Source organism: Sphaeramia orbicularis, chromosome 15 (genome assembly GCF_902148855.1).
Source record: "Sphaeramia orbicularis chromosome 15, fSphaOr1.1, whole genome shotgun sequence".
NCBI lineage: Eukaryota > Metazoa > Chordata > Actinopteri > Kurtiformes > Apogonidae > Sphaeramia > Sphaeramia orbicularis.
The window spans coordinates 21667676-21682591 of record NC_043971.1 but is presented as its reverse complement, the minus strand read 5'-3'; the positions used below and the strand labels follow the sequence as shown (position 1 = coordinate 21682591).

The following is a 14916-nucleotide window of genomic DNA, read 5'->3' as shown; positions in this document are numbered from 1 at the left end:
CTTTTTTTTCTTTTAACCATTTTACTTGCACTCTGAAAGATCGATCTATCTATCTACCTATCTACCTATCTACCTATCTATCTATCTATCTATCTATCTATCTATCTATCTATCTATCTATCTATCTATCTATCTATCTATCTATCTATCTATCTATCTATCTATCTATCTATCTATCTATCTATCTATCTATCTATTTTTAGGCTGTGCATGATTATGATGTTAAAGTTGTTTTATTGTGTAAACATGGTAAATTAGTGTCACTGTACCAAGGAAAAATATATATTTGGATGATGTTGTCCTTGTTAGGCTTGTTTTGAGGTGATCAACTAAACTTGTCACTCTTATTTTAGTTAATTTACTACTGTCAATAATTATGTTTGAATCTTTGAATGTCATGTTTGGTTTGTTTTTTTTATGATATTAATTGACATATGAAGTAAATATGACACAAGTGTTTCTTCATTTATTTTGGGTTGTCGAACGCCCTGCTTGTTTTTTGAGATCATAAGTAAATAAGTAAGTAAATATATAGCTCAACTTTGCTCGAAACTTCTTCTTTTTTTTTTGATGTTTTAGTGAAAAAGAACATTGGATAAAGTGTATATTGTGTTATCTATCAATCTATCTATCTATCTATCTATCTATCTATCTATCTATCTATCTATCTATCTATCTATACATTTTAGGCTGTGCGTGATTATGATGAAACAGTGGTTTTATTGTGTAAACATTGTAAATTAGTGTCACTGTACCAAGGAAAAATACATATTTTAATGATGTTGTCCTTGTTAGGCTTGTTTTGAGGTGATCAACTAAACTTGTCACTCTTATTTTAGTTTATTTACTATTGTCAATAATTATGCTTGAATGTTTGAATGACATGTTTGGTTTGTTGTTTTATGATATTAATTGACATATGAAGTAAATATGACACTACTGTTTTGTTTTTTTGATTTATTTTTGGATTGTCGAACTCCCGGCTTGTTTTTTGAGATCATAAGTAAATAAGTAAGTAAATATATAGCTCAACTTTGCTCGAAACTTCTTCTTTTTTTTTGATGTTTTAGTGAAAAAGAACATTGGATAAAGTGTATATTGTGTTATCTATCAATCTATCTATCTATCTATCTATCTATCTATCTATCTATCTATCTATCTATCTATCTATCTATCTATCTATCTATCTATCTATCTATCTATCTATCTATCTATACATTTTAGGCTGTGCGTGATTATGATGAAACAGTGGTTTTATTGTGTAAACATTGTAAATTAGTGTCACTGTACCAAGGAAAAATACATATTTTAATGATGTCCTTGTTAGGCTTGTTTTGAGGTGATCAACTAAACTTGTCACTCTTATTTTAGTTTATTTACTATTGTCAATAATTATGCTTGAATGTTTGAATGACATGTTTGGTTTGTTGTTTTATGATATTAATTGACATATGAAGTAAATATGACACTACTGTTTTGTTTTTTTGATTTATTTTTGGATTGTCGAACTCCCGGCTTGTTTTTTGAGATCATAAGTAAATAAGTAAATAAATATATAGCTCAACTTTGCTCGAAACATCTTCTTTTTTTTTTTTGATGTTTTAGTGAAAAAGAACACTGGATAAAGTGTATATTGTGTTATCTATCTATCTATCTATCTATCTATCTATCTATCTATCTATCTATCTATCTATCTATCTATCTATCTATCTGTTTATCTATCTATCTATCTATCTATCTATCTAATCACTGTAAAGAAAATACTACATTCATTCAAAAGGACGATATGTTCTGTATTGGTACATGATCATTTTTCTCTACATTAGTCTGTGAGGAGTTTTCTTAATAGCTTGTGATTCTGTTGCTATGATTGCTCCCCCTGTCAGGTGGGGACTTGAAATTTAATTGATAATTGAGCTCATGTGGCATTCATTAGCCTGGCACATAAATAACAGAGCATGACCTTTATAGCTGCAAAACTTTTTTTTTTTGGGAAAATAATTAGTAACCCCAGGTGTCACTGGATTAAAGACTGCATGTTGACTACTGATAAGAAGCACAGTGAAGGGTATCTGCTGTTATTTCATATAAAGTATAAAAAATAGACTTAAAAAAGTACAAAAATGACATTTAAGTAAAAGTATTGCGTGAAATTAAGAAATAGAGGGGTGTGTTTTTTTTTAGCTATTTATGTTGTGTTTTGATGGTTTGCTCTTGTACTTCCTCTCTTTTCGATGTTTTACCCTTTGTTTGAGCCTATCCTGTACGTATCCTCCCCTCTCGCTTCCTCTGTTCTCGCCTCTGGTGGCAGTTGTCATCTACAATGACCGAGGCGGTGCTGACACCCCTGCACTGGGTACCGGGTTCCTATGATGACCTTGGTGACGACGGTGACTACAGCTGAGTAAGCACCGATGCCCCTAACACATTTGGACGTTTCCCTCTGAGCGTTCTTCCAGCATTCATCTTGTACATTTTGTCATGTTACATCGGAGATCAATACTTCCTCTTTTGTTTTTTCCGGTCTCGCTCGCTGTTAAATGTGCAGTTTGTCCCCGGAAGCAGGAATTCAGATTTGTGTATCTTTTCATATTGTTTCTTATAACAGGTTTTTGTGAGTATAACCTTGATCTAATTACAAGTCAGAGGTTGGGAGGTTTTTGCTTCATGTGTTGTTTCATAATGCGAGTTTGTGAAGCCTACTGAGACTGAATCTGTGATTAATGACTTTACAAATAAACTTGACCCAACCTGAACTATTGTCCATCATGGCCTGTGGTCAGTGCCGCCGTTGGCAGTGGACTGCACTATGCTTAAACATGAAATATGTCTGCTATTCATAATTATATACCCTTTTATCACAACACTGGTCTTCTGTTGTGCCAGGCAGTAAAGGTCCCATATCTAGGTTCAGATGTATTCACAATGAACTGAGCTCTCACATACTGTAAATGCGTATTACTCTAGTCTGCGCTTATGTAATACTGCTCAGTACTAGTGAATTATCTCATTGCATGAAGTAGGCAAGTGTCTGACCTGCATCTGACATTGTTCATTGTTGGGGGTAACATTTTCAAACAGTAAAAGTGTTAGATCTCCTGCATTATATAGAAAGGGAAAACAGCACAAAACACAACTAGGAAATGGCTTCTTAATGACAAACTGTTATTGGCTATTAAAGTAATGTCATGGCATAGAGCTAATGTCATGCTAGTAAATCTTACGGTGCGTAACTCTGCCTCAGGTAAGCCATCTGTGAACGACAGTGTGTTTACTACTACGTCTAGTTTGCCAGTTAGTAATTTTATGTGTGCGGAAGAAATGTCAATTCAAAGACCCAGACAGTTTAAAGTTTTACAACAGCTGACTGTGTGTTTTTGGTTTAAAGCAGCCAGAAACAGCTCTCTGTCTTGTATTTGTTATCAAACTGGCATTCGAAAGAGCAAGTATCCTACATTATAGAAACACTCCTTGCACTTGTCTTGTCTATACCTTTTTTTTTTTTTTTTTTTTTTTTTTTTTTTTAGGTTAGTGCTCTCTTGCTGTTAGAAAGCTTGCATCCTCTGCTTTAATGCTCTCTCCCCTGTGCAGATATTAGCGCTTGTGCTGAATGTCTAATAACAGACATTGCTATGTTTTTCTTCAGTAGTGCCCTGGCCATTTCTTTCTACCCTCTGCACAAACTACAAACAGACGGATATAACCATCAGTAGCACTAATGAATGTGGAAATGCAATAACTGCAATTTTAAACAGCATATTTTCATTATCGTGATATTAGTGTTATACTACATCATGCGACAAGTGATGTGATGCAACTTTTCGAGTTTTATGAATGATCATTTTTCACTATCCATTTTCATTATTTTAGTAAAATCTTTAAAATTTTACAAGTATGCCTTTTAGATTTGTTTGTTTAAGTCCCACAGGATGGTCCACCCACATCTACTCTATGCTTTACATCCCTCAAACCCTAAACAGCCACTGGCGACCGAAAACATCTACCGATTAATTTTTAATAACTTTGGAACCACTAATCCTATCAATACATTTTAATAATTCAGGTAAAATACAGTTTCTCTGCTTTTCTGCAGCATCAGATGTGACCCATTAGGACGTTCAGAGGCTCCATAGTGAATGTAGAAACACCATCATCTTATGCAACATGGATTCACCAGTAAAACCTATGTACATTAAGAAACAGCAGTGGTTGTAGACATGTGGGTTTATGTAAATACCTATATGCTATATTTTGCTGAAAAAGCTACTCTTTTCATTTATTTTTCTGTTTGATATAATAACCTTTGAATTCAGTCTGAGCTTTTATGAACACTTAGATATTCAGTGAACTAAATATAGTAAAATATCTGATTTTCATTGAAATATGCAAAATGCAAAGGATAATATTATAATAACTGAATAAATAATTATTTATGAAAGGTTAAATGTAGAGGGAAAAAAAAAATTTTGAAGTTGCCAAAAAATCTCTCAAAGTCTTAAAGGGTTAAAGGAAAAGCACAAGTAGAATCTGCTAAATAATTCAGCCCTATATGAATTAAAATATATATGTTGACCACATAATTCCACAACTCTTATTAATGAGTGAATAATTTGTAAGACATAGCTCTTACCTGTGGCATTTGGGGGACATCTGTTAAAGGCCAGTTCCCCTGAAGGTGTCCGTCTCCACACCATTGACACTGCATAGTCCTCGGGACAAATCTCATATGGGGCTGAAAAGCAAAGTGCATCAAATGCTACTACATCGAGGCGAAGACTTTTTCAGCATTTCCAATATGATGCAAGAATTTCTTCGCATTACATACAAAGAAGTATGGAAATATAGGAGATCAAAGCTGTATAGTTGGAAAGCGAATATTAACATTCTTTTTAAGGAATTTAACAAAATGTACCTGCATTGCTTCACAATATTCATAGGAAATGTTAAGAGACTATATGTATTGTCTGGGGAGTTCCTGTCTGTTACTAGTTTTTCAATCTGTATCATGTACTTCTCTCTTTCATGCAGCCTCTGTGCCACTCAGATAAAGGTCTCACAGAACAATTATCCTCTGACTCACCTGGACAGCGTTGGTCACTGCATTTGCGAACTTCCTCTCCGTTACCATCACACTGTTGCCCGGTGACCGCTGCACCCTGACACACCCGAGCTCGCCTCTGCCATCCGCCGTCACAGGACTTAGAGCAGCCGCTCCATGGACCCCAAGGATTCCACTGGCCGTTTGCTAAAACAGAATCACTCACGGTTAGACAATCTGAGAGGCATCCAACCTTCAACAAAACCAGCAGAATACCAAGTAAGATAATACATCAACATGTGCATTTGTGTTCCTATTCAAGCTTTTTCATTATAGTGTCACATCATAGATATATTCTCTGAATGTATTTATTCTTGTTGCAATCCAAAAAAAAAAAAAAAAGAAAAAAGAACAGGGCTTCTTTGAGTAATCACAAGATGTGTGTGTATGTGTGTGTGTTTTATGGCTACAGAGGCTCTTCTGTGAGTGGTAATTATTCGCCTTACTTTGCCAATATTAAAACACAGATATGCTGAAGTTTCCGAATCCAACAGCATGTGTTATGCCCTTGTAATGAACACTGTTAAATTGTGCATTAGACAAAAAAAAACAGATGCCCCCCTTCAGCCATGTAGTAAATCACATGCCCTTGTCTGAACGGAAAGGTACAATACCCTGTGAGCAGGAAACACACTCCATTCTCGTTTTAACCTACACTTACCCCTCCTTCACATATACAGGGCTGTTTTGTGTCCTACAACTAACCTCTGTCAGCGTCACTTCCAGAAGAAAGAAAAAACAAAAACATTGTGACCTGTTGGTTAAAACTATTGGCAACACATTGATCAAATCCCAGCAGATACTGAAGAACAGTGAACACTATTCCTCAGACAGATGTATCTGTGTGTATTTCAAAGTCCTCGCTGTGCAAGCAATCATTTGTCTGATAATTTAGCATGTGCATGTTGTATTTAAGCACATTTACTTAGATAGATTTTGAACTCGTTTTTTATTTTGTTTCACGAGGTACTGCTAGCGGTCATGGCCACTGTGCTGATTTGGTAAGTGATGGATAACACTGAGCTTTGTGTCAGCTGTGCTGTGGCTCCACAATGTTTGATCCTTCTTCACCTTGCAAACAAAAATAAGAATTGCAAATAGGTAGGCCACATTAAATGAATAAACTGCATAATGCAACCTCCCTCTGTGAAGAAAACAACAGCATCCACGGGATCCTTATCATACAAACAAATATAATATTCACTATGCATTTACAAGGATGCGCCAAGGTGTATCACTACTTTAGTGGCCCAAGAGTACATAAGGATGATTGACTATTTATGTCACGTTTCCAGTACCTTTTTGAGTGGACTCTCTTTGCCACACACATGACAGTGAAATGCCAAAAAAAAAACCCAACCAAACAAACAAAAAAAAAGGCGTTGTTTCTACACTGCTGCAGTAAAAATTGTATCAGGAGATTATGAGAGTGCTCAGGCCCTTCATATGATCAGACAATTCAAAGCCTGATGGAGACCACTAAGCTGACATCTTTGAGCCTCTAATACATCTATGATGTTGACAGACGGTTTGGACAGCTAACCCTGAATTATGTGAAAGGCATACAGTATATCTAACTGGATTTTACAAATCCAATTGATAGAGCATGGTTTTAAACATTATTCTCGATTCTTACAACACGGCTTTGATTTCCGCTACTCAGCTTTTCAGTATGGAAGTGAAAGAGTGAAATGGTGCTGTAAATCAGGCTGCATATTGATAATCTGAAGTTGAACAATAACGCTAGTAGTTTTGACTCTGATGAAGACATAATGGGCTGGTTCTTTCTGTTTCTGTCTTTTCCGTGTTTCAATTCATAATTTTGAATTTAGACATCAAAGCGGATGCAGAATTAAGAGGCTCAGGATTTTACCTGTGCAGTCAGGATTATGGCACTCTCTGCTTTCTGCCCAGTGACCGCGACACTCAGATCCCCCATGGGCGGCCGCTGAGCACTGCCTGGTCCTCTGCTGAGTGCCATTGGCACAGGTCACCGAACAATCGCTCCAAGAGCTCCACTCCTGCCACTGTCCGTCCACTGAGGCACCAACCACAACCCAACAAGCATGTCCCAAGTGAAGGGAAAAAGAGGGCAGACAGAAATGGGAGGAGATATTCAGATCACTATTCTGTCTCAGATTGAAGCCAATAAAACAGACATTAAGTAGAAAGCAAAGGATTACATGAAAACTGGTGGATTTTGAAAACTGTATTAGCTGGGTTTCTGCTTTAATTTTCTTCAAGGTAAATTTTTTTTTAATTGCTATAAGCAAAAGGGAAATAAAATATTGAAGTGATTTGAACAAATATTCAAATATGATGATTCAGATTATTCAAATATGAAAGTTTAGAGTGCTCAAATTATTTGTTAGCTGCCTTCCATTTTCCCTGTCAGGGCAGAGGAAAAGCCTCTGGGATTGAGTGGTTTTCAACTGAGTCTGTTTCCAGAGCAAAGCTAACATTTACTGTGTGGAAAAACTCATCATCACTAATCTGCTTACCATTCACAGGCAATTGCGGGTAAGTGATTTTGACGTCAGTATTACAGTATGGACTCTCAACAGGGTTTCCTAAACGGTATTAGAGTGTAAGCAATGTTACTTTAAATGTACCACGGTAACCCTGCTTTCACTCCATTTTTACTCACCTTTATTGATTACATTGCTGTAAATAAGGTAAACTACTAGTTTATGAATCAGTTTGATGATTTTACGTCTCACAATCATCATGCCTTGAGGGTTATTTTTTAGTACTGTTAAATATATTTAGACAGCAGACAGAGGATACCTGGGCATAGGGCTATGTTGCAAAGCTTAGTCTGGGTCTCAGGTCCATCACAGGCCCTGCCTCCATGCTGGGGAGGGGCACACATCCTAGTCCTAGTGCGGTGACCTCTGCCACATGTGAATGAGCACAGACTCCACGGTGACCACTCCTCCCACACACCGTGTACTGCGGGCACAGAAAGGGCGTCAGCTCTAATCAATGTCTCTGTTTATGCTATAGCATAAACAAACTCATAACAAACTGCACTGAGCCATAAATGAAATAAAATTAATTGAAGTAATTAGCAACAAAACTAATGTAAATGAAACACTGAGCACACAGACAGTGTGGGGCTTCTCAGACACAAGCTTTAGTCAAATCTGTTCATTTTAGACTGTACACAGGTATTATATATCCATTAAGAATGCTGCATACAGTATCAGAGAAATTTACACAAGCTAGAACAAGGCACAAGAACACCGGCTCCTTTTGCCAAAATGATGGAGAGCTGCAGCAGATCTGCACAAATTCACTGTGTGATGAGTTTTCTTGGTTGACTGGGACTCTCACTGCAGTGGACCTCCAGGTTAATGTCGGCCGACATTGATCTGCCATTAAACCAACATACTAATTATGACTATAGACAAAGCAGACAGCTTTGATCTAGACCTCTGAGCACCCAGCCACATCTCACACATCTCTAACGGTAATGAAATGGCCATTTGATGCAAATATCAGGCCAAACGGCCACTGTCCAAAAAGAATGAATATGAAAGGATATTCTGTGATAAGCTTCATATCTTGATCCCACGTTGCAACAGCACATCTGAGCTACAAATGTCTTGCAACTTAGTTTAGTCTAAAATCATCCAAAATTCCATGTGCCATCCAAATCTATTATTTTGTTTTAATACTGTGCCATTCTAACATTGCTTGTCAATTTTCAGCTAAACCAAAACATAAAAGAGACAGAAAGCAGTGACACTTATGACTCCCCATGTTTTGGTTTTTAGGCAAGAAATTTTCCAAACTTGGCCTGTTTTGACTTTTGTTTTTATATTTCTTATTAATGCATACAAATTGTCATTGTACTTGAATTGAAATATATTTCTATTAACCAACGGCCAGAGAAAAGCATCAGTTTTCTTGCATCTTCATTTTGCATCTTGGTTTGTGTGTAAGCTTAACTGGGTTCTGGTCGACAGATGGTAAGCCTTTACTGCGGAAGATATTTGCTGTCGGTCCAAATATTTACTTTGAAAAGGGAAAATGTGGAAATCTGAGAAGCCAACAAAAGTAAGACACGGCCTGTCTTGTCTGAGTTCTCACAGAGTGCACACAGTGACAGGAAAAGATGAACACGCTTCTTCCAAAGTGCAAAAGTTTAACCTCTGACGTTAATTTCTAAAGCAAATAATGTTTAGTTTTCACAGCTGCGTGATCCATTTACTGACTGAATTAAAGGATCCAAAACAACCCACAGCTAAATCATACTGAACATCCTTTTATTGCAAAAAGTCATATTTATACTAAACATGAGCTATTTGCAAAAAATTCAGTTTGGGGATGAGTTAGGAGGGTTTGAAACGCTGTGAGCTGCATATACTACATGTTTCAGTTTTACGGCACCACGGCAACGGAATGGGCTTTTTACTCTGTGTTGACAGTCGAAAACTGAGACCTTGAAAACTCGTGACTGTTTTGTTCACTTGATAATTATTCCTCTTAAAATGGGCTGCTTTTCATAGCGTTAGAGGTTTGCTGTTGTGGGTTTCAGTATCACTAGTAGAGTAGATCCAGCTGATGGTCTGCCATGAGGGGAGGTACTGTCTTCCCACCCCTTGCCTCTTGGCACCACTTTGATGCTCTTAGCTATGTGTCCCATGGTGCCATAGCATTTACTTTGAAAAAAATTGAGTTCAAAGCAGGCCCAGTCACCATGGCTAGCAATGATGGAATAGGATTCAGGTTCTTTGAAGGTTTTTTTTTTTTTTTTTCTCGCTTAATTGTGGTCATGAGCAGTCATATTGTGCTGTTTGGGCTGAAATTCTTGGACCAATATGTGATAGTAAACAAAAGCAAATACGTTTGCCAAGAATGTTTTCATTAATTTGCAGTAAACTGGGATTTGGATGGCCATTTCATACATGCTAGTAGGTTTCACCATCAACCTCCCATCATACAACATTTTGCTGCAACCTTTGCTTTGCCACAGAGTTGTTGTAGGCTGTTTTCTCTACAAACTCCAGAGGGAAATTCCAGTCTCTGTAGTTGTTATACAAGCCTCAGTTTATAGTTTCCAGCTAGGTGTTTGTATGGTTCTACACAGGTAGCATATGGTGTCTACTGCTGCTTGAAACTACACTGAAAACAGTAGTGAAAGACATAAAATGAATAATATAAACAAATTACAGTGTTTAATGTTAACACAATCAGGTCTCTGCAAGCCAACAGCGCAAAAAGCTTTATTCTGTGTTGAAAGGGCCTCGTACATAAATCGAGTAGCCTACTGCCAAAAATGTTCAATATAATCATAATTCCTATAGACTGTTCTCGCATCCATCAATAGAGTAACTGCACTCTAAGGCTGAAACATAAAACAGCAAAAACAAACCAAGCTGCTGCGCCTGGTTTTGGGCACTACTCAGCTAAGAGGGGTGTTTCAAAAAAGAGAAGGGTTGTTGTACTTTGGCAGACATATTGTGTTGGAAGTCATTTGTAAGAAGGCCCAGAATTGCTTGCAACGTACTTAACCCCCAGCCTGCAACTGTTGTTCACAGACAATGGGTGTGCTTTGTTTTTTTAGACTGAAAACGCCTGGTATAAGACTCCTCTTGGATGCATCCTTCCACCATCCTTCTGTCCGCCTCATAAAATATTAGTTATAGATTCTGGATTTTCTGTCTTTCAGTGACAGCCTGTTGGATGTACTTTAAAACATGCTTCGGAGAAAATAAATGCGATGATTCTTGCGTTAGGTTTTTCAGAGAAAGACCAACATCTTTCAGAAGCACAGGACAATAATGACTTTGTTTTGTTCTTGCCAAGTCATGAAACAATGTGACCCTGCTTGTGGGTTCTTCCAGAGTTTTATGGTGCACTTATTTTATTATGTGAAAGAAACGTCTGTATCTACTAAATATACCAAATACCTACTGTCTTGAGATAAATCAAGGTCAAAATTGAGTTCATATTGGTAGCTTTTCTAAGTAATAGTTCGAAATGAATTATTTGCCATTTTGCAAATTAGTGCACATGATACGGGGGTTTATTTATATATTTATTTTTGCTTTTATTAATAAGAGCGGCCTTTTTTTTTATGCTGTCTTTGCTAAATATTAATGGCAGGTGAGGAGTCACATTGATACTGGTTGGCTGGTAGTCAATCAACTGTTAAAATGACTCATCTTCTTTCTAGTTCCTGGTGTCCACGCACAGTAAGAGGATGACCCTTTTAAAAACTGCCAACTTCCCACTTACACATGTCACATCTAAAACTGAAGCACAGCGCATACTTGATTAGAATATCAAAGGATAGTTGTAGCGTTTTTGTGATCGGTCCTTATTACTTTGGCTTTGCGATGCAGCTACAGAACTCCTCCTGAATCCAGTGGTTAAATCTAAGAAAGAGCTGGGAAGTACATAACCAAATCAGTGCATTTGTCTGTGAAAACAAACATGATATGAATAAGTGTGTTTAGAACGGCAATACTGTTCGCTCAAATGCTTGCAGACAAACATTAGCGCGCTGCAGTAACCAGTCAGAGAAGCATCTGATGCCGATACCTGACAACCAGTGAGTCATCTGCTGTGCCATCATGGGTTGAGGAAGAGATGCCTTACAGCGTGTTTGAAGAAACGCTGCCAAGCTATTTTAAAATGCGCGTCTGACCTTCAAGGAAATGAAACTGATGTCTATATCCCTATCTGCTGTTCCCCAAGCACAACGACATGTCATTAAACCATCTCAACGCTGATGAATTGCTTTACAGTTAAATGAAATGGAGAACGCAAAAGTGATAATGAAAAAAAAAATAATAAAATCCACATTCACAAAATAACATCAAAGAAGAAAGTGTCAGATAATAATAACTGTAATAATAATGATCATTATACATTATTAAATAGACACATTAAAAAAAAAAAAGTTTGTTAAAACACAACAGCACATTTCCTCCCATCAACAACAAATTAGCAAAACATTGATATTCAAGAATCTGCGGCTAACACTACCTGGACAAGGGGCAGTGTTATTGCAAACCCTTGATTCTCTTAAAGGGCCGCTGCAGTGTGTTCCGTATGGTGAGACACATGTTCTTGTTCGCACCTGCGACCCTTGACCGCAAGTTACAGAGCATGAGCTCCACTGGGACCACTCCTCTGCACCTGATTCACCTGTGTGGGAGAAGGGTGACACTAGTTAAATGCAGCAATATGGTCCTGGGGCAGGGCTGAGGGGGCAGGGTGGGATAAAGTGTGCTGGGTTGAGGGCCAACATATGTCACTTTAGGGTGAGTTGGGGTCTCCAAGTTTAACAAGAACACTATTGTGTACTCTACATGTTACCTTCTGTGATCTTTTATAAATACTGAATTGGCAGTGTATTACCAAATGGCGATTCAATTATTCAGTATTTACTGTATGCAGCAAAATGGAAACTTTGCTGCAATACTCACATTAGTAATTGTCTTCATAGTTTTAAAAGGATATATAAATTAATCAGACATTTTACAAAAAATATTAAGATGCATTTATGCAAAGATCACAGAGACGACATTAATAATAAAGGAACAGTAGACATTCGGGTTATATCTAAGTGTTTTAATTCACTTAAAATCATGCATTTCAATGAAACCCAACAGTATGTTTAAACAAAGGAATAAAATTACCATAAGCAAACAAAACTTTATAAAACATGGTGACATGCAAGAAAGACAACGTCTGGAAAAATAAAATGGAATTTTAATGGGTGTTAGTTCAGAAAGAAGTCAGAGATATGGATTCCCTTGCACTGCAGAAAACTGTCTAGTTTCCTTGACAACAGTGGAGATACTGTGTTTTCAATAAATTTCAATCCATCCTAACCTGGTAATTCCCAGTGAAGGAGGAAAATGAAAAAAGTTAGCCAATTTTATTCAGCACTTCATAGCCGTTTTCACATTTTCACATTGTTGAAAGAAAACTATTCTAGTTTCAGTTTTAAGTGCCCAGATGTAGTTCAATACTAGTTATCAGGGATTTTTAAAGCTTGTAGTAATGCCACTGAATGCAAATTAATTCTGCTTCTACGGCCCATATCTTTAAATGGAAGTTTTGGCAAGCAGGTTTTGGAGGAATTAAACTTGGTATGCAGACGTATTGTCAATATTTCAGTAGCAAATTAGTAAGAAAAATGAGCACAGTAACTACTTTGATTTTAAGATAGCTTATGAGGTAAATAAGATTAGTCAGAATAAATAACACTGAGGCTTAAATTATTTATGGTCCCAAAAGGACAAATATCAAAAAGCCATGAAATGCTAAATAAAAGTGTTTATTATGATGAGGCAGTGGGGTGAATTCCAAAGCCATGATTGCCTAAATGAAAAAAAAAAAAATTAATTATTTGGTGACAAGTGAGTGGACAATCAAATCCCTACATCAAAGTAGTCACCGAATAATTGCTGTAATTGTCTGATTATATAACACTGTGGTGAAGTATTCATTTTCTTTGAGGTTTTATGCATTAGAGAAATAATTTTATACATAGATGAATAATTTCGATTGCAGCTCTGAATACATTTATGTCATTTGAAGTCATCATATCATGTTATAATTTTAAGCACATTAGGCTTAAGGACGTTCTTAGCTTGTAGCATCAAGGACACATATATTTGGCCAAATAGGGATCTAAACCCTGCTCTTAATTTTGCAGATCATAAAATAGACTGAAAGGTGGATCAATTTGTTAAATGAGGCAGTACAGGGATTGTAAATTGTGTGAGAATGAGAAACAGAAAAGCACAGCGATGACACTCAAACAGGGAAACAACATACCTACAGCGTGTGTAAAATGAAGAGGTGTTAATGGTTTTATATTAGTATCGGGATACGTGTATGGTGTGTCACAAATTAAAATGGTAATGAGAGGAGTTTTTAAACAATGACAGCGGTTTAAACTGGAACAACACATGAAAAAAAACTAAAAACATTCCCAAAAAAAAAAATAGAAAAAAGGGGGGGAAAAAATCATAATAGCGTCTAAATCTAAACCCACCCACTGGAAAAAAAAAAGTGTTATAGATAGAATAATATAAAAATAAGTAAATAATGAAGCAAAATTAAAATATTATTAATACTGCTGTCAGTTATTCTGTTTCAGTGTATTGTGATTTTACTCTAAGATGGTTGGTTATAATAAAAAAAAAAATAATAATAATAATGAATTTAAGTTATTTCATCCTTTAATTTATTAGATGCTACACATGATTAAGCCACATAGCTTCGTTTTATCTCTAAGGGCAACAGCTATCAGTTCAACTTTTGCCAAGTATGTGTTTCGTATTTGGCTGAAGGGGTGGGTTTTTCACCGAATGACATTTAATTTATCACGCCTTGGAGGAAATGATTAACTACATCAGGGCCTTGGTTTTAAACTGCTGTTTAATTAATGTTCTATGAATATACTGTATGAGTAATCCACTTGCCAACTCACTATGTGACAATAAAACAAACAGACCCACAAAACTCAATTATATTCTATGTTCAAAGGAAATACTCAAGAATCAAATTGAGCTTTCTAGTTCATATGTAGCAGTAATAGAGAATGAGTAGGAAAAAATAATAATGCAAAACATTTCCACTTAAAAGGTGCAGTACAAGAGAGAGCATGCATGATGAAATTAAGTTTAGTTAACAAAATAAAGTAAAGAAACATAACTATTGTATTACCAGTTTGTGCCATAAATTTAGCAGATTCAGCTTGCTCCTGCAGGGCCTTTGTGTCATGAACTGATCTTGGCCGCTGACTTTTTACTGTATGCTCTCCGATCATTCCATATTCTATGGGACAA

At 36.5% G+C, this 14916-nt stretch overlaps 1 protein-coding gene across 8 annotated transcripts in view; it reads right to left on the bottom strand.

Moving 5' to 3' along the window:
- Positions 1–14916, bottom strand: part of adgrb3 (adhesion G protein-coupled receptor B3) — a 150323-nt gene that overhangs the window by 76333 nt on the left and 59074 nt on the right. For 5 of the 8 annotated variants that reach the window (XM_030155664.1, XM_030155667.1, XM_030155666.1 and 2 more), the window contains exons 3-8: positions 14795–14905; positions 12098–12259; positions 7886–8050; positions 6972–7136; positions 5081–5245; positions 4631–4732 (exon numbers count right to left, since the gene is read on the bottom strand). In XM_030155664.1, the coding sequence (XP_030011524.1) occupies positions 4631–4732; positions 5081–5245; positions 6972–7136; positions 7886–8050; positions 12098–12259; positions 14795–14905 (870 nt within the window). The remainder of the gene's footprint in view (positions 1–4630; positions 4733–5080; positions 5246–6971; positions 7137–7885; positions 8051–12097; positions 12260–14794; positions 14906–14916) is intronic. The other 3 variants (XM_030155670.1, XM_030155671.1, XM_030155672.1) reach the window with 3 other exon arrangements.